A 25030-nucleotide genomic window follows, 5' to 3' on the forward strand; every position below is an offset into this window, starting at 1 on the left:
AAAAAAAAAAAAAAAAAAAAAAAAAAAAAAAAAAAAAAAATCTTGGATTATAAAAGAAACAATAATTGAGCAAAGGGTACTGCTGGATCATATGTATTAATTAATTATATATTGTGTACATGCATCTTAATTAATTAGTTATAAACTAACTAATAATTGCATTAATTAGAAGAGCTTCCAGTGGAGTATCGTGGCAACATCTTTTACCTAACAAACAAACAAACAAAGAAGCAAATAATTATTCTTTTACCTAGCTAATTAACAAATTAACAAACACTTAATTCATAACCTGCAGTAGGACAACATTATTATTATTATTAATTATTATTATTATTATTATTAATTATTCTTTTCTTTTCTAAACATGCATAGAATAGATCGAAGAGGATGAAGAAGATCGATCTGATAGATAGGATCATCGGATATGGGTGCATGATATTTAGTGATATATATATATATATATATTAACATACAACAATATATATATCATCATGAAATGATCACATCGATCGTTTTTATTAATTAATATTAATTGTTGATGCTGCTCATCGATCGTCAACATAAAATACATATTGATATATATAGTTGCGTGGTACGTAGTATAGTAGTAGTAGTAGTGACTAGTGATCATACAGAGAGATCGGTAGAAAGGCCAAAGTCGAGTCCCCAGAGCTCGAAAGAGCCGTTGACAAAGTCATAGTAACCTCCTTTTAGAGACAGAGTCTTCTTCACTAGTCCATCCCTCACAAATGGGTATGACAGCAGATTCCCAATAGATACATTCACAGCTTCCTGTTTGTTATATATCATTCAACAAATTAAATCTTAATAATAATAATAATAATAATGATAATAATAATGGATCGAAAGACTACGTACTTACGTACATACAAAAATTAATGAATATATATATTATATATAGTAATAGTACCTTTTCACAAGTTGTGCATTGCTCTGCAAATGATGCGCTTCCGTTCTCTGCCTTCACCTTTGCCCTCGCAGGTAAGCACACTTTCACCCAATCCTCTATGAATTCTCTGCAATTAATATCCACGCACGCACGTACCTCTTCTCTTTTAATAATAACTTTTATAATTAATTAATTAACAGACAAATTTTAAGTTCATCATGAATTAATTAATTAATTAATTAATTAATTAATGATCATTTGCTTACGTGGCCGTCGAACCATCGTCTGGAAGGGACATGAGCCCCTTGACCCCACCACATGCACTGTGCCCAATTACCACTATCGTCTCTACCTGCAGTATATGCAGTATATCTTTATTTTAATTCCCAATCCAAACAAATAATTAAGATATATATATATATATATATATATATATATATATATATATATATATATATATATATAAATACTCGATAATTAGTACGTACGTACGTACCTTTAGATGGAGAACAGCATACTCAATGGCTGCACCAGCTCCAGAGTATCTTGTCTGTTTTTACAATAATATATGTATATATTATTGTAATTAATTAGTTTTATGCATGAAAAATGAAGAATATATATATATATATATATATATATATATATATATATATATATATATATATATATATATATATATATATATATATATATATATATATATATATATATACCTGGTCATAAGCTGGAACAATGTTAGCAACATTTCTAACCACAAATGCCTCCCCTGGTTGCATGTCTAGCACATGCGAAGGACAGACCCGAGAGTCTGAGCACGCAAATATCATAAACTGCATGCAATCGCCAATAAATCATATAATATATAAAAACTATGTTTTATAAATAATTAGTTAGCAATTATACTTTTAAACTAATATGTATATATATATATATATGGAGGAAAATAAATAAATAAAAGCTGTAGTACCTTGGGGCTTTGTCCTTTTGAGAGAGCACCAAACAGAGCTGGGTTTGTCCTTTTGTTTTGTTTGAGTGGGTGGGGGGTGGGGGGAGAAAGAAGAAAATTAATAATAAATAATGATGAACATTTAATTAATTAATAGTAATGAAATAAAGGATGCATCATGCATGGTAAGTAATACTCACTCGTATTTCTCACGCTTAAATTTGATGAAACCGGATTTGACCCTCTCAACTAAGGCTGAAGTAGTGCCGCTATCAGCAGCAGGGGTTTGTAGCTGAGCTGTCGCCTGCTCAACTCCTCCCCCTTGTGCTGTTATTTCCAACTCCCCCCTCTCTCTGTAAGTGCATATATATTAATTTATCAATAATCAATCATAATAATATATCATTTTCTTCTCTTTTCTTCTCTTCTCTTCTCTTCTCTTTTAAAATCTATAAATAAATAATCAATCATAATAGATTTGTACACCCATATATGTATATATATTAGAATTACTGCCTACATAAGGAGCTTCTTGAGTGCTTCAATGGCCTCCTCATACTTCTGGTCATCCATGTTTTCTTTCTGCAACATATATGAATGCACGTGGAACGCGCGCGTCAATATAGCAATTTTATATATAAATATGTATAGGCTTTAAAATGGTGTATCTCCTAAAAAAAAAAAAAAAAAAAAAAAGAAGTCTATAATATAGGCTTACTTAATAATAAGCTACATATATGTGTCCCTTAATAATTAATTGTCAGGATCGATGTTAACGGAAAAGTCAAACCTTAATTTGAAAAAAAAAAAAATAAAGAAAAGAAAAGGAGAGAGAAATCTAGCTAACTAGAGGAGATTTTTAGAAGTTATAAAATTATAATCATGCATGCACGTATGCATTAATGAATTATGGTGGAGGTTAATTTATATATAGTATAGTATAGTAAAGTATATAGCATGCAAATGAAGGAAGACGATGAGGGGTAGGTAGCAAGAAAGAATTACGAACCGGCCAAGAAGGGGTGATAATGGGGGCTGGAGCGGCAAAGACCGGCTCATTCCTGATGAGAGAGGGAATAATTGTGGACGAAGAAGAAGAAGAAGAATTGAGGGAGGCTGTAGGGCGAAATGCGGTGCGGGATCTGCTCTTGAGCCGAGAATTGGGAGTGGTCAGACAGAAGCCGGCGTTAATGGCGGCTGCGGTGGTTGTCGACATGATTAATTAATAATATTTGCCCTAGCTGATCACACCTCCAATTATTATAAGTATTAATTACTTAATTTGATAATTGATGATATAGAATGAACCGCGACTCAAATCATGAGGAGAAGGGGCGGGCCTGTTTCCATTTTATGGCCTTAATTTATAAACCCTGCCCTGCAGCAGCTAGCCGATCGAGTTTAGACATTTTTTTTTATTTATTTTTTTTTGTTCTCTCACTCTCTCACAAACACACATACACACTCCATCGGATAACGAAAGTGAAAGCTCGGACAACCAGAACTTCTAACTACCTACCCTCTCCCAAATCCCAATCCCAATTCCCTTACAGCTAGCTTGCTTGCTACCATATTTTTTCCACTTTTTTTCTTTTTTTTCTTTTTTTTCTTTTCTTTTTATTAGCTCTAAAGTAAAATACAGGTTAATTAGTTATAATTGTATTAATTAATTAATAAATTGTAGTTTCATTTTAATTTGATGCGCGCATGAGAGAGTGTTTATGAGTGGGGAATGGGAGTGATAAGGTAATTAGAGATTGAGGGGTAAAGAAAAGAAGTGAGGATAAAGGGATAAGATCGACCTTATCAATTCAAAGAAAAATAAGAGCATACATACGTTACGTGGTCCTTATCCATTCAATTCAATGCTATCGAATCTATGTACGGACCTCCTCCTTCTCCATCCCCTACCCAGCTAGCTGATTTATTTATTATTCAATGCAAATCATTTAATTAATTAAAAACAAATAAATTTTAATATTAATTGTTTTAATTCAACATAAAATATATTAAATATGTGTTTCAGGTCTAATCGATCAATATATATTGTTAATAATGTGTTTGAAATAATAATAAATTAATTAATGATAGAATCACTCACCGTGACTAATTAATTATATATTAATATTGCATGCATGCATACATACATAATATGATTAATTAATTGCCTATATATGGAGTGTCACATTAATTAATTAATTAATTAATTAATTTGCACTTTGGGAAGCAAGTATGAATAATTAATTTTGTAAGGGCTAGCTAGCTAGCTGCTGAGTGAGTGAGTGAGTGGTGCTGCTAGCTAGCTAGCTGGACATGTATTTGAATTGAATGACTGAGCCAACCTGATCCCGATTGATTCCCGAACCGAACCCGATATCATATGTTGCATGGGCCAGTAGCTGGCTGGCCAATACTATATATTACCAACTAGCAGAATATACAATATATACATTATCAGACCGGCCAGCCACCCGGCCCATAGAAAAATAGAGACAGAGAGAGCACAGAAGATGTTAAAGAAAAGAAAGAAAACTAAAATAGCAAAGAAGATGGACGGTTGAGTTCCTAATAATTTTGTAGTACTAGCTAGCCCTAGCTGCTACTACTTTGTCTATCTATCTATCTATAATCTATTTATCATATATGAATGAATGAATATATATGATCAAAGTGAGAGCCATTTCATTCCATTCCATTCCATGCAAATAATTAATTATGATGACACTTTCTCAAAATATGTGTAGATGGCCCATCCCAACCCACTACTCATCACTACTTTCTTTCTACTCACTGTCGACATTCTTCCGTCATTTATTTATTTATTTATTTATATATATTCTTTTCTCAATTTTATTCACATAATATTTATTTATATATACTAACAAATAAATCTGAAATATATTCTTATAAAAAAATCTATTAATAAATCTGAAATATATTCTTATAAAAAAAATCTATTTACGTAGATAGATTAAAATTAACTACATTTAACAAAGTAAATGTTTTATCAAAATGAATTAATTATCATTTAAAACTAAATTTAACTAACTAACTACAATTAACAAAATTAACAAATTCTAACAAAATTAACAAACTTTAGTTATTTATTTTCTACATGCCCACCTTAAGGAGGAGTAGTGATTTTATCTAATCAGGACCAGTCCGAGATTTGGGAGGCCTAATGCAAAATTAAATTTTGGGGCCCCCAAAATTAAAATAAATATAATAGTTGTATATTTTATCAAAAATATATTAAACATACAAATTAAATTAAATATATAATTAACTAGATACTTAATTAAAAAAAATAACAAAATATTTGTAGTCGTATAAGTATTGATATGCTCTTGGTGATTTTGAAACCTCCTTTAATAATATTTATGATAATTCTATAATAAAAAAAAAAATGATAGATATTTTAAAATGAGAAGAGATTATAAGATAAATATAAGATTAAGAACAAATAAAAAAATAAATTTATAAGTATTAAAATTTAACCTTAAAGATGATTTTCACAATTAGGTTAGGGTTGAATTTATGATAAAATAAAATAAATATTAGAGATGAAAAAACTGTTACAAAATAATTAGGTTTAACTATATAAAAGATAATTATAGTTAGTGATATAAAAGGGTCATGGAGAGATAAATTATTTATTATATTATTATATTAGATATAATATGGAAAGAGAAAAAAGTTAGCAAGTATTATAAGAAAATAAATATAATTTTATATATAAAAAAAAATTAGACGTATTATAAGAAAATAAATATAATATTATATATATAGAGATAAAAAAAATTAGCGTATTATAAAGGAAATAAATATAATATTATACGGTAAAATATATTTTACCGTATATAATATTTAATTAATAATACTATATATTAATAAAATAAAATTTTGAGTCCCCTAAAAATGGGCCTATCCAATTGAATTGGTTGTACTTTTTTTTTTCTTCCATTTTCTTTACCTACCAATTATGCACTAATTCTTTTCAAAAGAAGGCCCTGCACTAATTCTTTCATTTGATTAAGCAGTAATATCGTATTTTCAGTCCAATTTTAAGCTCACAAGTAACAAGTCCACCATGATCGTGTCATCCCAAATTTCAAGCCCATAATTCCAATAATCAGTTGCAGCCATTCTCAGCATTCCAACTTTCGAGAAAACCTTTTAATTTTTTTCAGCCCCGTCTTTGTTTCAAACAAGTTCACATGTTTCTTTTATTTCAGCCCAAAAATTTAAGTTATCAACGTCTTTTTTACAGTTAAATTTTCAAATAAACTCAATTTCATTTTCAACCTTTCATGTTTTGGCTACTCATTTGGTGAGCTCAATATTTGAGCCATCAGTTTGATAACTCAATCTTAAAACAAAACCATGTTTCTTTCCTACCAATCGGTAAATCAATTAGTAATACCTTGATTACCAATCGGTATAAGGAAATACCGATTGGATTTAATCTGATCGTCACCGATCGTTAGAAGCTCTCTCGGTATTACAAATTCATAGTATGCCGATTGGACTCTAACCAATCGGTATAGGGTAACACTAATCAATCGGTATAGAGTAACACCGATTGGTATTTAAGCCAATCGGTATATACCTGTTAGGACAGATGGGGGAGGGGTTGAACGTTGTTGTGTTGATCTTGACTTTCAATGCAGTTTTAATTCTGTGAGGGGCTTAAAACCTATTTCTATTCTTCACAAATCTTCGCAAACTCTTAAATGGATTCAAGTGTGGAAATGTTTGCTCGATTTGAATCGTCGGATAAGAGATTGGAGGTTGCAGAAATGAAAGAACACAAGAAGTTTTATGAGATAAAACTCCTACGTCACCCTTCTTCTGTTTCTAGAAGGATTCCACTAGAAGACTTTGGTTTATATAGCACCTATACAAACCCAGTCAGAAACTCATGACTTAACAGATGCCTGTTCTAAACTTCTAGCGCTCACTCTATTAAATAGACAACTTTCTGTTTAACTTACAATATTGAATATGTTATCAGCTTATACAATTAATGTTTTTACAGTTAGAGAGAATAAAAACTTATGTCTAATCGAACTATATAAGTCACCGTTGTTCTTTGAAGCTCTTTTATAATGAAGCATGGCAATGGTCAACCTTGACTTTTGGATTGTTAAGTGACCGGGAAAGATTCGTCGTACATTAAATCCGAAAATTCGGGGATTCACTGTACCAAAGTTACAGTGATCCGCTGCTCATAAGTTCAGGGATTTGACGTTGTACTTTGATTGTCTTTGTTGAGGTGTAAGCAACGGTCAAATTTGATTTATATATTACATGTCGACTTTCTATTCGTTGAGCACTTGGTGGTAGTTGTAATAAGCTGACTAGGACGTCTGCTTATAACGAACTCTACTGTCCACTATGCTGGTGAGTTGTACAGATAAGTAGAGCACTTCTTCAGACGGCTGCTAAAGCAATGCATCTGTTCGCGCTTCTTCAGACTGTTGCTGAGGCAAGGCATCTGAACGCGCTTCTTCAAACTGATCCGTCTGATTGACTTGAAACGTCTGCTCACGCTACTTTAGCCTTGGACGTCTGAAAACGTTTTTCTCATCTCAATACGCTTGTTCGCGCCTCTTCAGTTATACCTGCGCATAAACAATTTCACGACTTAGTTTTATTCATTTCTTCAGACTGCTGCTGAAGCAAGGCGTTTGAACGCGCTTCTTCAGATTGCTGCTGAGGCAAGACATCTGAATGCGCTTCTTCAAATTGATCCGTCTGATTGACTTGAAGCGTCTGCTCACGCTACTTTAGCCTTGGACGTCTGAAAACGTTTTTCTCATATCAACCGTTGTGTGTGTAAGCGTTCTCCTTTAGTCGAACCCCGGTCATCTATCGGGCGATCCCGATCCTATCAGAAAGCTTTGATACAGTAGGCTCCATTAATGATTTATTGGTTTACTATTAACCAAGTACAGACAAGATCAAAGAAGATCTTCTCTGTTGTACCAATTCTGAAGCTCCTCTAATCAAACAAAGACTAGTGTCCTATGAAGTAAATTTGACCGTTACATGTTCGTTGGAGAAAATATGATCGTTTCTGTGTGCTTTGGATATATAAGAAGAGACTTGAAAAACAGAAGCACCAGACAAAAAGATTAAAGCTCTCTTGTTAATCAAAAACTATCTCTCTACAAACAAATAGTTTTCTTAACATATTTTTATGTGAGAGAGTGTTTTTCATACCGAAAATTACTGTATCATTTTTCCATCATTGTGAGTTCTTTGTAAGTTGATAGAGTGTCTATCAACAAGTGTTGTGTGTGCTAGGAGTTCGAAAGTAGACAACAACTAAGTCCTGACTGTTCGATTGTGTTGTGTACAAGTGTGTTGTATTTAACCAAATCTTCTAGTGAATACTCTTCTCAAAAGAGTATCCTTTTACAAGGTCAAGAAAAAGGGGTGACGTAGGAGAGTTTGCTCCGAACATCCATAAAACACCTTTGTGTCTTGTGTTCTTTTCTTTCTGTATCTTTCAAACCGATTATTCGTTGCTTCAAATCGAAACAAACATTTCCGCACTTGAACTCGGTTCAAGAGTTTGTGACGGTTTGCGTAGAATAGAGACCGATATTAACTTCTAATCGAGTTAGTATCACCCGGCGTGTTGTGTAAGCATTCATCCAAGCCAAACCCCCGGTCTCCTTGGGCGATCTCGATCCTAACAAATGGTATCAGAGCGATGATCTCTATTCTCAAGAAACATCAATCTTTTGAATCATGTCTCGAGATCCTAACAGAGACTATTTTTAAAGGGCATGTGAGAGACACTGTCAATGTTCTTTCTCACGTGTAATCAAGCACCGAACCTCTAAGGAATTTCTTTTTCGATGACATTATTGTTTTACACACTAAAATATTTCTTTTCATATTTCTTAGGGAAAAATTATGTGGCGACTCTTAAGTCACAGACTCATTTTTAACTAATTCTTCAATTTGATTTAATTTTATTATTTTCAAAATATTAGAAGAGATTAATATTTTATATACATTTCTAAATTCGAATAACGTCTTTCTGGGGCAAACATTTTAAACGCGTAGAATAAGGAATAAGGAATAAGGCCATTGAATAAAACTTTTGGAAATGGTCAATTTTTAAGATGTGCAATTGGTTATATTACTAATGCAATTTCTATAAAAAAAAAAAATAAATAAATAAAAGAGGTCTCTTAAAATAAAGAGGGGTTTTATTGTGACGCATGTACTAAATTTTGTGAATGAACCAACTCCGAGGTAAGTATGTGACTAATTATTGTGTCCTTAATTATATCAATTAAAAGTATAGTATGTTATGTGTGATATTTACTTTATAAATCAGGTATAAAGTCGACTTTGAGTCGGAAGACTCAATTTTAATTTACGTGCTTATGTTATTCGATCAAAATACTAGATATATATAGATACCATAAGTTCATCCAATTACGTAGAATAACTATTTAAATGATTTTCAAACTTATACTATTTTGATCTTTATGATATTATTTTATAGATTATAATGAGGATCAATGTTAGCAACGTTGTAATACAAAATGATTCGTGCAATGCTATTTCTTTTGCAGTTATTTTTTTTGTTGTATGTTTTTATTTTTCTTACCTTTTTATTTTCTATATATATATTATATATATTCATACAATTCTTTAACGATTCATGACTAAGTTATTTTCATTTGCGATTTATTATTTTAATTTACTTTTTGACAAATTTATTTTAATTTATATATATTTATTTATTGTTGTCCTGGTCGTGAAATGCACGGCACTAAGAGATAATTATGATCTAGCATGAACTTACTGGGTGGAGAGGGAGAGAAAAGCTAAGATCTAAATATTAAACTTGAAATTATATAATTAGTCAACTGATGGACAAATTATTCTAAGAAGACAACTGTGAAACTTGATTGTCAACGCTTCTGTTTATTATAACTTGCATTCGAAAAAGAGGATTCCATTCCATTCCACGTTAATTAATTAATAGTTAAAAGGAAAATTAAAGGTGCAGCCAGCCAGGGGCCGGTGGTGCGGCGGAGGCATGGAATTGTTGAAGAACGCAAAGGCAGTGAGGTTCCGCAGTCACCTGGGGAAGTATTTAGTGGCGGACGAGGATGAGGAGACAGTCCGTCAGAGCCGGAATGGGTCCTCCCAGAGGGCCAGATGGGGCGTGGAGACGATCACTGGAAAAAGTGAGGTGATCCGGCTTAAGAGCTGTCACGGCCGGTATCTGACTGCCTCAGACGAATCGTTCCTACTGGGGATGACAGGGAAAAAAGTGGTCCTGGAATATCAAAATAATAATAATAATAATAAGATGTTATGCAGCAGCAGCAGCAGGGTGGAGTGGGAGCCATTAAAGGAATCAGGTTCTAATTTGGTGAAGTTGAGGACGAAAGCTTCGGGAGGAAAGTTTCTGAGAGCAAACGGTGGGACGCCGCCATGGAGAAATTCCGTAACCCACGATGTTCCGGACAGAACAGCCACTCAAGATTGGATTTTGTGGAATGTAGAGGTTCTTGATATCACATTGTCTAACTCCACCACCACCGCGTTTGACTCCAGCGAATCTATAAATCGGAATGGTTCATCATCATCATCATCATCATCATCATCTATTAATAGGATTGGTTCTAATTCAATAATAATATCATCTTTGAAAAATGATAATGAATTTGCTGCAGCTGCTAGCCCTACGAGGCTTAGATCCAGATTGTCGTCAATGTTCTCCCGCCGTGGGAGGTTGGAGGAGGAAGAGGAGGAGGAGGTTTCACAATCACCATCGAGATTAATTAATAATTGTTTGGGGACCTATCATGATGAGGAGGTAAGTAGAAGTAGTGGTATGGAGTTGTTTGAGAGAGCGAAACTGGTGAGGCTCCAAAGCAAGCAGCAACAAGGGAAGTATTATCTGGTGGCGGACGAGGACGAAGAAACCGTCCGCCAGAGCCGAGACGGGTCCTCCCCTAGGGCCAGGTGGATCATAGAGTACGTTGTTCAGGAAAACAACAACAACAACAACAACTTCATTCGCTTCAAGAGCAGTTTTGGAAAGTACCTTACAGCTTCGGACGAGGCTTTTGTTTTGGGAATGACAGGGAAGAAAGTGCTTCAGGGAAATAAAAGGATTCACAGTTCAACGGAGTGGCAGCCCATCATCATCATAACAAGTGATTCTTCTTCTTCTTGTTGTGTTAAATTAATGAGCAACCAAGGCAAGTTCTTGCGGGCCAACAACAACGGAGGAACGCCTCCCTGGAGGAATTCCGTCACTCACGACCAGATTCCTCCTAATCAGGATTCGGTGTTATGGGGAGTGGACGTCATCATCACCAATATATTATTAACATCCCAACAACAACCACAACCTGTGCTTTCCGATCCCGCCACCCCCAAAATTACACAACTCTTGTCTTCTTCAAAACAGGTATGTTTTTATTTAGAGAATCCTGTTTTATAAAATCATTAAATTCATATATTATCAAATAAGTATTATAATTATTAAAGAAAATGATTTATTCAATAAATCACCAAGACTTTATTTATTATTTTAAAATATAAAGTTCTATTTACTTTTGAATGTCTCTCTACAGTAGTCGTCTCCCCAATGGCCAGCCAGAGATAGCTGAGTCAATTTTAATTGATTGTGGGGAATGCGTCGGTCGGTCGGTGTTTTGAATTAATTTAATTTAATTTAATTTTGTGTGATGAATGAGACCACGAATTAGAAACAACAGCAAAAACAAAAAAGAATTATTATTTATATATATATATATATATATATATAATATAATTTTTCCATCTAGACCAGCAGCCACGGCGGGGGAATGGAGTTTTTCCGGAAGGCGAAATCCGTCCGCCTTAGAAGTCATCATGACAAATTCCTCTTAGCCGACGACGATAAAGTGACCGTTTGTCAGGATCGTCACGGCACCTGCAAGGCTGCCAAATGGATCGTGGAATTGGTGGACGGTTGCGACACCGTGATCCGCCTTAAAAGCTGCTACGGGAGGTATCTCACCGCCGCCGACGATCAATTCCTCCTCGGCGTTACCGGACGGAAGGTCCTCCAGACCCTTCCATCCAGATTGGATTCCAAGGTCGAGTGGGAGCCCACCCGAGATGGCTTTCAGGTCCGACTCAAAACTCGCTACGGAAATTATCTCCGAGCCAACGGTGGCCTTCCTCCTTGGAGGAACTCCATCACCCACGATATCCCCCACCGCCACACTGGTTGGATTTTGTGGCAGGTAGACATTGTTGAAGTCGTGCCACAGTCACCGGCGCCCAAGCAACGTCCTCCAACTCCTGCTGCTCCTCCTCCTCCTACTCTTCAGGCTGCTTCTAAAAATGATGATGATGATGATGACGACGACGAAGACGACTCTTCGAATGTTTTCCGTCTTAGATCCGATTCATTAGCACCGCATTCGGAGGTATATATATATATATATATATATATATATATATATATATATATGATTAATTGAATGAATGAATTGAATTGAATTACATACATGATGATTTGTTTGTGTTGTTGATTTTAGGTCGGGGGAGGAGGTGGAGGTGGTCGGATGATATACTACTATGTGGCTAACGAAGATGGGGATATTGATGAGAGGTTAGAAGAGAGTTCATTTGTATTGAAGGGACACAGTTTGGAACAGTTAACGCAGGAGTTGGAGAAAGAAACAGGGATGGAGGATGTCATAGTGTGCTCCAGAAACCAATCCAATGGAAACCTTTATCCGCTTCGCTTAGCTCTTCCTCCCAACAATGCAACCATGCACATCATTGTAGTTCCAGCAACTTCCAGAGGTACACCAGGATCTTCCATTCATAATTAATTATTTACTTAGCTTCATTCATAAACATCTTCTTGTATTCATAATTAATACTACTACTACTTTCTTACAATAGTTTCTCTTTAATTTGTGGGTTTCTCCAGTGGCAAGAGATTTTGTTCCAGATGCTTCTTCTTCTTCTTCATCCTGATCCTTTTCTTCAAGCCCTCCTTCCCTCGAACAAGAGATGGATGCATTACTGTTGTTGTGAGACATCATTACTAATTAATGATACTGCTGCAGAAGAGAAGAAGTAAATGTAACACGATTTTGCTGTTCTATTATTATTATCATTGTTTGTTGCTGTTGCTGTAGCTAGGGATGAGTGGAGTTTTTTTGTTTGTTTGTCTGTCTGTTACTAGAATAATGATAATGTGTGACTGTTGTTTTGTATTATATAAATTTATTTAATATTCAAAAAGTGATGAGGGATGAGACTTGGATTTGGTTGGAAGATATAAATTATATTTATTTCCCATTCTTTATTCAGTCTCTTAATTCCCAATTAGTAACACAGGCCCTAACTAGCTAGCTTGCTGCAGGTAATGAAATCAACAACATTTTCTAATTATATTAAGCCAAATCTCCATTGGATTGGATTGGATTGGATCACCCATCATTCACAAAGATAGAAAAAGGAGTACTAGTAGTAGTAGTAGACCAATACTACAGGGCAGGGCAGGGCAGGGCAAGGCAATGCACCAATACTACAAAGCAATGGTAATGCAATATATATACTCTTTGGCAAATACAAAAGGAAGAATTCCTTGAGCCTGCGGGGGATTGGTTGAAGAAATAATAATGACTTGGAATGGAGAATTTAGCTGACAAACTAACTTAATTGTTGATCCCTTCCCTTAGAGCTTCCACCATTATTTCAAATAATTACCTTAATTATAAAGATCATGCATGTCAGTATAATGGGATGAGGAAGAGGAGGAGCTAGGAACAGCAGATCCCTAATTTCCTTTTTATTAAGATGTTTTCTATCAGTAAAATCATGCTTATGTTATATGTTGTTGTGTCCCCTTCAGCTTTAATCAAAAGATCAATCAATTAATGATTCCGGTTTAGGGATATGTCTATCTACTACAATAATAGTTCCCAATTTACATCTCCATTTTCTTCTGCTTCCCCCTCCCCCCTCCCCCCTCACTCACTCCTGTTTTTTTGCAATACAAACTGATATCAAAGCAAAAAATACTAGCAAGAAAATTAACTAATACCTCCAAAAAAGAAGAGAAAATATGAGACCATGACCACCCCAGCAGCAGCATGAATCTTGCTGCTTGTCCTCCTACTCATGAGCCAGCCAGGGTTGATGATTGATCGATCAATCTATCTCTTTCATTCTCTCCTTCCTTCCTTCCTTCCTTGCTCCATTTTTCCATTGATTGAACCAGAACCAGACAGCCACATTTAGCTAGCTTTTTTAGGGATCAAGATCTCAGGTAAAATGATTTCCCCCAAGGAAGTAGTCTCAGATGATGCCAAGGAAGATGCCCAAACATGGGCATTCCTCCTAGCTCCACTGCTGCTCTTGCACAGTTTCATCTTTCTCCACATTCTCTTCATATCTATCAACTCCAGGCCTCTTCCAAATATGACTCCCAAAAAATTCTCCTATTTAGTCCTGGTATGGCAGCATACCACGTCTCAATTACTTTTCTTATTTCCTTAGGGAAGAAATACATCATGGCCCTCAATAGCAGGAACATCACGGAAAATAGGAGATACGGCTCTCTAGCTAATATTCCTTCCATAGAGAATGCGAAAGTCAACAACTTCATCATCAATTTCTGAGAAGCTTCCTAGATCTTCAGTCAAATCCACCACTGCTTCATGTCCTGACAAAATTACAACTTCTTTGATTTATAGAAATAATTAAATGCATTAACAGCTTCTGCTTCATTTTTTAATAGTAGATTACACAGCACTATAATAAAAATGCTTTGTAAAATGAATAGGCATCACAAGATGTTTGTAAACATGGAAGCTGGCTGCATATAGGACAACGCTCAACAAGCACTGGGTACTACTTTTCTTATAGAAGCGTACAAGGGAACAGAGATCCTCTGTCCTTGACAACGAACTTTTGCAGTCTTGTTCAAAATTATTATTGAGGGAAAGCTATGAACACCATATCTTGAGAACACACTGCATGTGCAATTGTGCAAAGCAAAGCAAAACAAAACAAAACAAAACAGGACAACTGTTTATTTATATCATGAACATGATTTTAACTCTGAACTAAATCTGTACAAGGTAGTAAAGCTTCTCTAAATCTGCATTGCTTGAATATATGAAGCCCCCACACCTTGGATCATTTGGAGAATGTAAAAAAGAAATGATTCTACTTGCATAGAAGAATAACTTGTATATAACATTAAGGGAGGGTATAAACAGGAGAAATTGATCCTGTTATATGAATTATGAACAAATCTAGGAGAACAAACATTAACCAAAATACATCTAATATAAGGATCAAATGGAAAAACAGCTAAGAAAAAATCACCTTGGCAAGGTTGTAGATTGCTCAATCATTATATCTTTCACCTGAGGAAACATGGAACTAAGGGCAGCAAACTTTGGCAACATGCTCCTGGAGAAAGGGCACCATGACGCATAAAACAGAACAACAGAATATCCATTCGCTTGGTAATATGAATTATCAAGTGATTCTCCATCCACCTGTCAAGAAGATAACAATATAGGGATAAATAAATTAAAAGAAACAAGAAAAAAGTTCACCTGATTCATGTTGGATGGAACTTTGGCTGAAGTGAAGCTTAGAAGTGTGGGGTGGGGCATCATTTAATTCTCGTAACGGGAATGAGTGCACCGCAAGTTGCTCCCTCGCCTCGGCGGAATCTGTCTTTTAAGTTAAAACATTTCCTAAGACGGCTCCTCTTATTCGTAGATAATCCAAGCTGCAGCCTCACGAACTTCTTACTGGGGCAGTACTATAGATAGGCATTTTCGAGTGTGCAGGATGCACGTGTTTTGTTCATATTCCTGTGCAGTTAAGAGAAAAATGGATTGTCCCCAAGGCAACTCTGTCTTTTTCTTGTGCCATTATTGTTATGCATAATAATAATAATAATAATAATAATAATAATAATAATAATAATAATAATAATAATAATAATAATAATGATTATTATTATTATGAAGTTTTAGTCATTTTGCAAGACAATAAAATGCAACTGGTCCAAAACAGGTCACGAACAAAAACAGGAAGGAGGTTGCCGCTAGGAGCAACATAATTAAGATCCTCAATTTGTATTTTAAAGCCATTGACAAATAAAGAAGGAAACAATGACAAATAAAAGTAACAAAAGCTTCTTCGTTCTTCTCAATAAAAAAAATAAAGAAAGAAAGAAAAACCACTTCATCACGTAACTAAATGAAAACAGAAAATTGACAATGTGAGATGAGTGAAAATTGAATTGTAATTTTGAAGAAGGTGAGGGTGAATAAAGGAAATCGAAGAGGCCACCATGAATAGTGAATACACATAAAAAGACAAGATATATCTAAATGGTTGACTTCATAGTGTGTTCAAATTTGTGTAATCAATCAACCTTGTTCAGGATTCTATTCACTTCTCCTCGGCCAGCTTTTGCAACTCTCCTTTCTTCTTCTTCTAACCAATTTTCTCAGTTTTCATCACCAGCGAACAAATTTCAGATTATAACATTTATTTTTATTATTATTATAACATTGTCTCTCTTTTTTTTCTATTGTATTTGATAAATTATGGAGTAACAATAATATATATCTTCTTATGGTGATAATACAAAATCTCAAGGGATATATTTCTTTTTAATGGACAAGGAATGGGGAGATCTGAATATCACTTCAAAGATACTTCAAAGAATTGGTAAAAATGGAAAGATTTTAATTTGTTTCAACAATTTTTAATTGGCATGTAATATCCAAATTTAAAAAAATAAAAGACTTCATATTTTAATGATAGTGACTTAACATGTAGGTGACACCTTTTGCTTTAAAAGAAATAAGTGAAACAAGGCATGAATGACACTTGGACTATTCTAAGAGAGGGAGAGAATTAGCAAATGGGTTTAAGATACTAGGTAAATGACAAATGTCATTATCTAATAACCTTTCAATGCATGTAGTCCTAAACTTGAAGATCATTTGTATTTTTACTCTTTAGCTACAAAGAGAGAGAATCAGGGTTTGGAGATTTGAGTTTAGTTGAAAGGAATAAAGAGAACTAAGGCTTATGGGAAATTAGGTAAGGAAATTTATTCTTCTACAGTTTTAGTTTTTAAAATATATATAGGTATATAAGTATTTTGGGTATAAGATGTTGGTTTCATCAAACATATTTTAGGGTTACAGATTTATAATTAAATGGGTTTATAAAGGTATGGATCAAGAATGCATGTGTATTTTGATGATGAATTTGATAAAATGATAGTTTAGAATAGATGATTCTGAAATTGTTTTGATAAAAGGATAAGTTTATAATAGTTGATTCTGAAATGGGTTTTGATGAAATGAGGGCTTATGATTGATGATTTTGAAATGAGTTTTGATAAAAGGATAAGTTTATAATAGTTGATTCTGAAATGGGTTTTGATGAAATGAGGGCTTATGATTGATGATTTTGAAATGAGTTTTGATAAAAGAATGGTTTATGAGAAATGAGTTTCTAAACAGATTGAGTGTATTATTTCGACAATGAAATGGATTACGATAGATTTGGACTTGAAAATGAAGTTTTACATAATTATGTCGATTGGACTATTTTTTATTACTCTGGACTTTATTTTGTATTGTTTGTCTAATAATGAACTATTTGTGACTCGAGTGCCGCTTACACCGGTTATGTGCGTCAACGCAAGACACTTATGTCTTGGTTGATGGCCCATGCGTCAATGCAAGACCTATGTCTTGATTGATAGCGCGTCAACGCAAGACGCTTATGTCTTGGTTGATGGCTAATGCGTCTATGCAAGACTTAAAAGTCTTGATAGATGGCTTATTACATTATTATGATAATACAGACTTTATCTTGATCCCAGAGTTATTACTAAAATATATTATTTTCTGTCTAATGAGTTTCTTAATTACTTAATAGTTGGTTAACCTATATTTGGCTTTTGATCCAGCTGTAGAAGGGTTTGATTTTCTTACTGAGCTTGTTTAGCTCATCCTTTTTAAATGGATTCTTTTCAGATAAGAACAACGACTAGTCAAGGGGATTAAGAGTGAGAAGACTATAGTAGTATAGATTAGCCAGTAAAGAGTTACTCTCTTTTTATATTAGTAAGGATGTATAGAAAGTATGTAATAGGTAAGGAAGGTTTTTGGTAAGAATGAGAGTCATCATCTGTTTTGAACTAGAAATGAATTGACCAAAATAATTGTAATGGAAGACGAATTTGGATAAGTTTGGTGTTTCTTTTATTAGTAAGAATGGTTAAAAGAATTCTTTTGTTTAGCCTAGCAAGTTATATTTGGCTAATGACATGCGGCGTCTGCACGCCTCATGCCTTGGTTCGGGGCGTGACATGGCAGATAGTGGTCCTTAATCTTCTTCTCTAGAGCTAATAAGAATAAATAGAAGCTCCGTTGAAGTAATGCAAAGAGAGAATAGAATGAATATGGGGGTGTCAAAAGTCTGAATTTATCATCAACACAATTAAAGCCATATATATATATATATATATATATATATATATATATGCACTATTCTATAAGATTTAAACATTTAAGTGAAACAACAAGGGTCTTTTAAACACAACAAGGGCTAGCTAGTTACTAACTACTGCCTGTCATTTTAATTTTTAACAAAATGTTGTATAGAAAAACAGAGGAAAATGGTCCCCCATAAATTTCCACCAATTTTAAAATAAATAAAAGATGAGGGTTGTAAGCAGAACAGATGAATTCATAAACATCTTCTTCTCAACATGATTGTTAGACTGAAAGAAAGAAATAACAAATGCAGCAAATAAATAGATAGATGGATAGATATTGTCTCACTCACTCAATCTTCATCTTCTTCATCTCCTCCACCACCACCTGAAGCTTTCTTAGCAGCTGCCTTTTGGTTCTTTCGCTTCACTCTTCCAGGCAGTCCACCGCCAAAAGGACTAGTAAGGGAGAAATCAATGTGCTTCTGTGAATCCACCCTCACCATGAAAGAGGCTATGTTCACAACCTGCCGTCCAACCCTATTCCATCCATCCATCCATCCATCAAAGCAGTATATTATTATTATTGATTGACAACCAACCAAGTTATTACAAGATATATATGAGCATGTCAAAAGTTATTACAAGATTATACCTGATATGCCTTTGTCTGATCAGCACACGAGCATGGTGAATTGACTTTGCCATACCAGCCTTGAAAACAAGCGTTTGAAGGCGGCGCTCAAGGAAGTTCTCCACAGTCAGAGCCAATACATAATCCAGCTTGCTCTGGCTTTCATCCAAAAGACCGTACTTATTCATCCTCCTTAAAAGTGCTTCACCCTCAAAGATCCTGCGAGGATTCTTCTCGTCAAGAGTTAGAAGCATCCTCGCATTATTGCGAATCCGACTCAGTGCATACTGGACCCTCCACAGCTCCCTCTTGCAACGGAGGCCGTACTCTCCAACAAGCTTCAGCTCTGCATCTAATCGCTCCTTCTCATATGGACGCCTAGGTTTCTTAAAGGTCTTCCCATCTATTTCCAGAAACCATCAATCATTCATTCCCCCAACAACTTCTAATAAATCATCCTAGAGTTTACTTTTAAGATATAAAAATTCTAACATTACTGTTGGCAATCATCTACTATTGTTATACTTTGAACCAAATATTTCCTTGAGAAAACACACACCCATTAATTAAGCATGCCTTATTCTAGATTTTATAATGTACTCTGATGATATCAGGGAGAAATAAAGCGTGGGATGCATAATAAACGACAGGGTCACCGGAGTTTTTAAGGGAAATTCAAGTAGTGTACAAGTTTTGAGCAGGATCAACTGACAAACAAACGCAATATACATGTGTAATTATAAAAGACAAGTACTAAAGCTTACAGTTCCGGTAGAAATTGACGTGAACCATGACTCGGAGAAACTTCCACTTCCCGCCAAGAAGTGAGATTACACAAATGGAGGCGAGAAGCGACCAATTGTTTATGCTTCGGCTAAATATACAAAGCAGAAACCCTACTCTTCTTCTTCTTCCTCACTTTTTTTTTTCTTTTTTTTTATTTATTTATTTATTTTTATTTTTTTCGGAATTGTCCTGTGTTATCTTTATCCTATCATTCCTATGTTCTATGCAGCCCAAAATATAATTGGGCCCAATTCTAAAAAAATAATTTATTTTTATTATTAAAAGTCTAAAACATTAAAAACATAAATTTCCTAACAAGATTTTTATAAAACTATGATTATTTATTGAACAAGATGTTGAAAAGCAGAACAATTTTATTATATTGATTGAGAATGTGAAAAAATAGAAGAGTAAAAAATGTTAGTCAAATTAGAAAAAGTGGATATATGAATGAATTGTGAACGCTTCTATTAGAAGATGAATTTCATGAACAGTTTTCATTGCTAGGGGACTTCGATTAAAACACAAGCAAATTGTTTTCACACATTTAAAATAAGGATTTGACTTAACTAGCAGTTTAAAAATGAGTTTTTTTTTTCTTTTTAATTAAAACATAACAAAATAAATTATGAGTTACTACAGCCCAATATTTTATCCGTCTTTGAGGCCAATAGGCCATCTTTTCCTTTGCCTTTGAATTTTCAGCATTTTTTTACAATATTTTGCTCTCAAAATTTATGTGGAGTCCGAACTATTTTCACGTCGATGCTGTAAAACGTGTCTTACGCTAGGTCCAAGGACAATCAACTTTGGTCTGAGCTTTCAAATTAATCACGTACTTAACCTCATCGGTTATTGTGAAATTGATGGTGGATCTTTAGACTAAAAAGCACTTTGACATTGCGAGGAAGAACATGCAACAAATTTACTAAAAAATTTGAGTAAATGCTCGATAATTTTCATTGACTTTATAATATATATATATATATATATATATATATATATATATATATATATATATATATATGAGAATTTGATAAAAATGGGTTGTCGTTTAGAAAAATCATTAAACAAAAAAAAATTTTAATCATTACAAAAATGTTAAAATATTAATTACTTATTCTAATTAAAAATGTCTTAAATTGAAATATATTATGATTACGAAGATTGTGCAACATTCTAAATTTTTATAAAAAATGTGAAAAATAAATTTTATGGTAGGTGAAATGTTCTTATGTATTTTTAATTGTTTTCTTTTTTATAACTATTTATGATTGAGATAATTTTATATAATTATTTTTTATTTATGACATCTTTATCTTTATTTTATAACTATAACCGTGCAACCATCTGATATCTTATCTAGTATATAAAAATATCTCTATAAGATATTATCAAAATATTATAAATTGTGATAATATTATGTTATTAGTTTGTTTTAATCTAATTAATGTCTATATAATATACATAATCTATGTAACCAAATATAACATCCAATATACAATTTCTCTTTCTCATATTCTAACATGATATCTTAGCATTCTTTTTCTCATATTGTTGGTGTATACGTCGACGACTTGATCGTGACAGGATCAAGCGTCAAGAGTGTTGATGAGTTCAAAAAATAGATGATGAAGGAGTTCGAGATGAGTGATCTCGGGCTACTCTCGTACTATTTTGGTATAGAGGTGGACCATAAGAAAGATAGCATCAAGGTGAAGCAGGAAGCTTATGTAGAGAAGGTGTTGAAACAATTTGCAATGGAGGATTGCAACTCGAGCAAGTATCATATGGAAACAAAGTTGTTGCTCGGAAAGAATGTGAAAGGAAGCTTAGTAGATCCGAAGGAGTATAGGCGTATCATCGGGTGCCTCAGGTACTTGACATACACCCGACCCGATATGCAATTGGCATAGTGAGTCGATACATGGAGAAACCTACCACACTACACCAACATGCAATAAAATACATTCTTCGTTACGTGAAATGAATGACGAGCTATGAGATTTAGTTAATAAGAGGATGAGAAGTTGAAGAATTCATTGGTTTTACTGACATCAACCTATCTGGTGATAAAGACGATAGAAAAAACACCAGAGGGATGGTGTTTTATCTCAACAGGAATTTGATCACTTAGCAATCTCAAAAGCAATGAACTGTTGGTTTATCTTCATGGAAGCTACTGCAGCATCATGTCAAGGACTTTGGCTAAGAAACTTGTTGAGCGAGGTGCTCAGATGCGAGCTGAGGCCGGTAACCCTTTATGTTGACAATAAGTCCACAATAACATTAATGAAGAATCTAGTGGTTCATGGACGAGCAAACACATCGACACTCAATTCCACTTCATCCCTGAATGCGTTGAGATCTGATATATCGTTGTAGAGTTCGTAGGCACTAAAGAGCAGCGTGCAGACATTCTCATTAAGACACTAGCAAGAGTCAAATTTTCAGAGATGCGAGAGCTGCTCGACGTGAAGAATCTCGAACAAAATCAAGCTTACGGGGGAGATTGTGAGTTTAAGCATTGATTGTCAAAAAATTGAAAGTTGTAGGCCTATATTGTCTTTTATACAATTATGTTTATTTAATTATTAATGGGTTTGGGCCTGTATGTAGTAATTTAGGATTTTTAGGCTAATTACTCATTTATAAGGGTTGTTTGTAAAGGTTGATAATACAACACTTAAAATTCTCAAGACTTTTTTCTCTTTAGAAAATATCTATTTCTTAGAGTTTCATATCTTCATAGTTGTTCTTAGAAGATCCAATAGTCAAAGCCAACATTCTATACCATAGGAGATAGTTTGCTCCTTTCAAAATCACTAGAATCACAACTTGTTTAGTATTATCCATGATTTTGAATTGATTTTAGCTTCAATAAAATAGAGAGATCCACAATACTAGTCTTTTTTTCACAACTCAAGAATCAATAATTTTGAGGACTAAGCCTCAGAGTGAAATAAGGCTAGTAAAGTGAAATATTAAAGAACTAGAGATTTTAAGATTTGAAATCATAGTTTCTAGCGGAATAAGAACAAAAAAATAACTAAAAATTGAGAGAATATGGTTCCATGTGAGAATAGAGAGAAGAAAGAAATATTAATTAATGAGAGGGAGTAAAGAATATTCTCTAATTAAACTGAATATTCGTTATTCGCGGACTTTTGTGGCCCCAAATTTGCGTCCCCTATCATTACTCATATACATATATATATATTAGAACCTTCAATAAATGACTAAAGTAACCATTGATGAAGGCATTAGAAGACTATGAATGTTGGCTTTGACTATTGGATCTTCTAAGAACAACTATGAAGATATAAAACTCTGAAACTAAATATTTGCTAAAGAGGAAAAAGTCTTGAGATTCTTAAGTGTTGTATTATCAACTTTTACAAACAACCCTTATAAATGAGTAATTAGCCTAGAAACCCTAAATTACTTATACATACAGGCTCAAGCCCATTAATAATTAAATAAGCCCTAATTGTATAAAAGACAATAAAGACCTACAATTTTCATTTTTTGATAATCAATGCTTAAACTCACATAGAACCACAAGAACATCCTTTTGTGGCTGAGGGTTATGTATTCACGTTGAAGAAACCAAGACTTTGCCAAAACTCATCATCAAAAAATATGGAGACTCTAACTCTACCATCAAAGAAAATAAAGAAGAAACCAAGTTGTCAGTAGAAGACAAATGGATTCATGTTAAAGGAACCAAGCCTTTTCCAAAATCCAACATCAAGAAAGATGGAGACTCTAACTCTACCATCAAAGAAAAGGAAAAAGAAACCAAGTTGACAACAGAAGACAAAATGATTAATGCTAAAGGAACCAAGTCTTTGTAAAAACCCATCATCAATAAAGATGAAGACTCTGATTCTATCATTAAAGAATATGAAGAAGAAACCAAGCTCATAGTAGAAGACAAATGAATTCATGTTAAAGGAACCAAACCTTAGACAAAACTCATCATCAAGAAAGATGGAGACTCCGACTCTACCATCAAAGAAAATGAATAAGAAACTAAGCTGGAAACAAAAGATAAATGGATTCATGTTAAAGGAACCAAGCCTTCGCCAAAACCCATCATAAAAATAAATAGAGATTCTGACCCCACCATTAAAGAAAATGAAGAAGAAACCAAGCTTGTAGTATAAGACAAATGGATTAATGTTAAAAGGAACCAAGCCTTCACCGAAACCCATCAACAAGAAAGATGGAGACTCTGACTCTACCATTAAAAAAGTGAAGAAAAAACCAAACTGGCAGTAGAAAACAAATGGATTCATGTTAAAGGAACCAAGCCTTTGCCAAAACCCATCTGTTGGGTCAAATTATTTTGACTAAGTGTTGAAATATTTTGACTATTGGGATTTTGATGATGAAATGATTTATGTGCTTTGATGTAGGTGTATCGAAATCATATTTCATTAGACTTGGTTCTAATGAGGCTCATTAGACCGATTTGGTATTAAATGCACAAAATTAGACGTGTAGTCTAACTCAGCGGAGTTAGACGTGTAGTCTAATAATATTCAGAATTAGACGTGCAGTCTAATGATATTCGGAATTAGACGTGAAGTCTAACTCGTGGAGTTAGACGTACAGTCTAATGAATTTCGGAATTAGACGTGCAGTCTAACTCGTGGAGTTAGACGTGCAGTCTAATGGATTTTGAAATTAGACGTGCAATCTAATGAATTCGGAATTAGACGTGCAGTCTAACTCGTGGAGTTAGACGTGTAGTCTAATGGAATCCGTAATTAGACGTGCAGTCTAACTCGTGGAGTTAGACGTGCAGTCTAATGGAATTCGTAATTAGACGTGAAGTCTAACTCAGCGGAGTTAGACGTGCAGTTTAATGAAACTCGTAATTAGACGTGCAGTCTAACTCAGCGGAGTTAGACGTGCAGTCTAATAATACTCGTAATTAGACGTGCAGTCTAAATTAGAGGAGTTAGACGTGCAGTCTAATATATTCGGAATTAAACGTGTAGTCTAACTCAGTGGAGTTAGACGTGCAATCTAATGGATTGTGAAAGTTAGACGTAAACGTCTAACTCCTTCAGACAAGTCTAAAGTTGAACCGTAATTAGACGTGCAGTCTAACTCGTGGAGTTAGACGTGTAATCTAATAAAAAGAGAAAGTTAGACGTGTAGTCTAACTCCTTCAGACAAGTCTGAAGTAGAACCGTAATT

General features: G+C 34.1%; 4 protein-coding genes and 1 pseudogene across 4 annotated transcripts; 2 read left to right on the forward strand and 3 right to left on the reverse strand.

Moving 5' to 3' along the window:
* Positions 1-65: 65 nt before the first annotated feature.
* LOC124918954 (carbonic anhydrase 2-like) lies at positions 66-3212 on the reverse strand. The gene is made up of 10 exons (XM_047459040.1): positions 2869-3212; positions 2380-2441; positions 2060-2212; positions 1881-1929; positions 1627-1743; positions 1407-1460; positions 1177-1262; positions 932-1037; positions 634-792; positions 66-207 (listed from the first exon to the last, which is right to left on the reverse strand). The coding sequence occupies exons 1-10, from the start codon at positions 3073-3075 to the stop codon at positions 166-168; spliced, it is 1035 nt and encodes a 344-aa protein (XP_047314996.1). The 5' UTR covers positions 3076-3212; the 3' UTR covers positions 66-165.
* A 6715-nt stretch (positions 3213-9927) lies between these two features.
* On the forward strand, positions 9928-11515 carry LOC124920735. Its single transcript, XM_047461289.1, has 2 exons — positions 9928-11313; positions 11483-11515. Exons 1-2 carry the CDS (start codon positions 9928-9930, stop codon positions 11513-11515), a joined length of 1419 nt encoding a protein of 472 aa, XP_047317245.1.
* A 168-nt stretch (positions 11516-11683) lies between these two features.
* LOC124920611 lies at positions 11684-13215 on the forward strand. The gene is made up of 3 exons (XM_047461132.1): positions 11684-12322; positions 12434-12704; positions 12835-13215. Exons 1-3 carry the CDS (start codon positions 11714-11716, stop codon positions 12879-12881), a joined length of 927 nt encoding a protein of 308 aa, XP_047317088.1. The 5' UTR covers positions 11684-11713; the 3' UTR covers positions 12882-13215.
* Positions 13216-14149: 934 nt separating this feature from the next.
* Positions 14150-15541, reverse strand: LOC124920737 (annotated as a pseudogene).
* Positions 15542-18575: 3034 nt separating this feature from the next.
* On the reverse strand, positions 18576-19942 carry LOC124921207 (40S ribosomal protein S9-2-like). Its single transcript, XM_047461836.1, has 3 exons — positions 19798-19942; positions 19055-19436; positions 18576-18939 (listed from the first exon to the last, which is right to left on the reverse strand). The coding sequence occupies exons 1-3, from the start codon at positions 19823-19825 to the stop codon at positions 18753-18755; spliced, it is 597 nt and encodes a 198-aa protein (XP_047317792.1). The 5' UTR covers positions 19826-19942; the 3' UTR covers positions 18576-18752.
* Between the last annotated feature and the right edge of the window lie 5088 nt (positions 19943-25030).

This window comes from Impatiens glandulifera, chromosome 1, assembly GCF_907164915.1.
Source record: "Impatiens glandulifera chromosome 1, dImpGla2.1, whole genome shotgun sequence".
Classification (NCBI taxonomy): domain Eukaryota; kingdom Viridiplantae; phylum Streptophyta; class Magnoliopsida; order Ericales; family Balsaminaceae; genus Impatiens; species Impatiens glandulifera.

What these genes read in the sequence shown, in the direction of transcription:
- LOC124921207 (XM_047461836.1), bottom strand. Translation starts at nt 19,825, where the DNA reads ATGGTTCACGTCAATTTCTACCGGAACT. An exon ending in CGTCAATTTCTACCGGAACT is followed by an intron (nt 19,437 to 19,797) that starts GTAAGCTTTAGT and finishes TTCTGGAAATAG; the next exon opens with ATGGGAAGACCTTTAAGAAA. An exon ending in ATCAGACAAAGGCATATCAG is followed by an intron (nt 18,940 to 19,054) that starts GTATAATCTTGT and finishes TGGATGGAATAG; the next exon opens with GGTTGGACGGCAGGTTGTGA.
- LOC124920735 (XM_047461289.1), top strand. Translation starts at nt 9,928, where the DNA reads ATGGAATTGTTGAAGAACGCAAAGGCAGTGAGGTTCCGCAGTCACCTG. An exon ending in TCTTGTCTTCTTCAAAACAG is followed by an intron (nt 11,314 to 11,482) that starts GTATGTTTTTAT and finishes TCTCTACAGTAG; the next exon opens with TCGTCTCCCCAATGGCCAGC.
- LOC124918954 (XM_047459040.1), bottom strand. Translation starts at nt 3,075, where the DNA reads ATGTCGACAACCACCGCAGCCGCCATTAACGCCGGCTTCTGTCTGACC. An exon ending in GCACTCAAGAAGCTCCTTAT is followed by an intron (nt 2,213 to 2,379) that starts GTAGGCAGTAAT and finishes ATGCACTTACAG; the next exon opens with AGAGAGGGGGGAGTTGGAAA. An exon ending in GACGATGGTTCGACGGCCAC is followed by an intron (nt 1,038 to 1,176) that starts GTAAGCAAATGA and finishes TATTAATTGCAG; the next exon opens with AGAATTCATAGAGGATTGGG.
- LOC124920611 (XM_047461132.1), top strand. Translation starts at nt 11,714, where the DNA reads ATGGAGTTTTTCCGGAAGGCGAAATCCGTCCGCCTTAGAAGTCATCAT. An exon ending in CATTAGCACCGCATTCGGAG is followed by an intron (nt 12,323 to 12,433) that starts GTATATATATAT and finishes TGTTGATTTTAG; the next exon opens with GTCGGGGGAGGAGGTGGAGG. An exon ending in AGTTCCAGCAACTTCCAGAG is followed by an intron (nt 12,705 to 12,834) that starts GTACACCAGGAT and finishes GGGTTTCTCCAG; the next exon opens with TGGCAAGAGATTTTGTTCCA.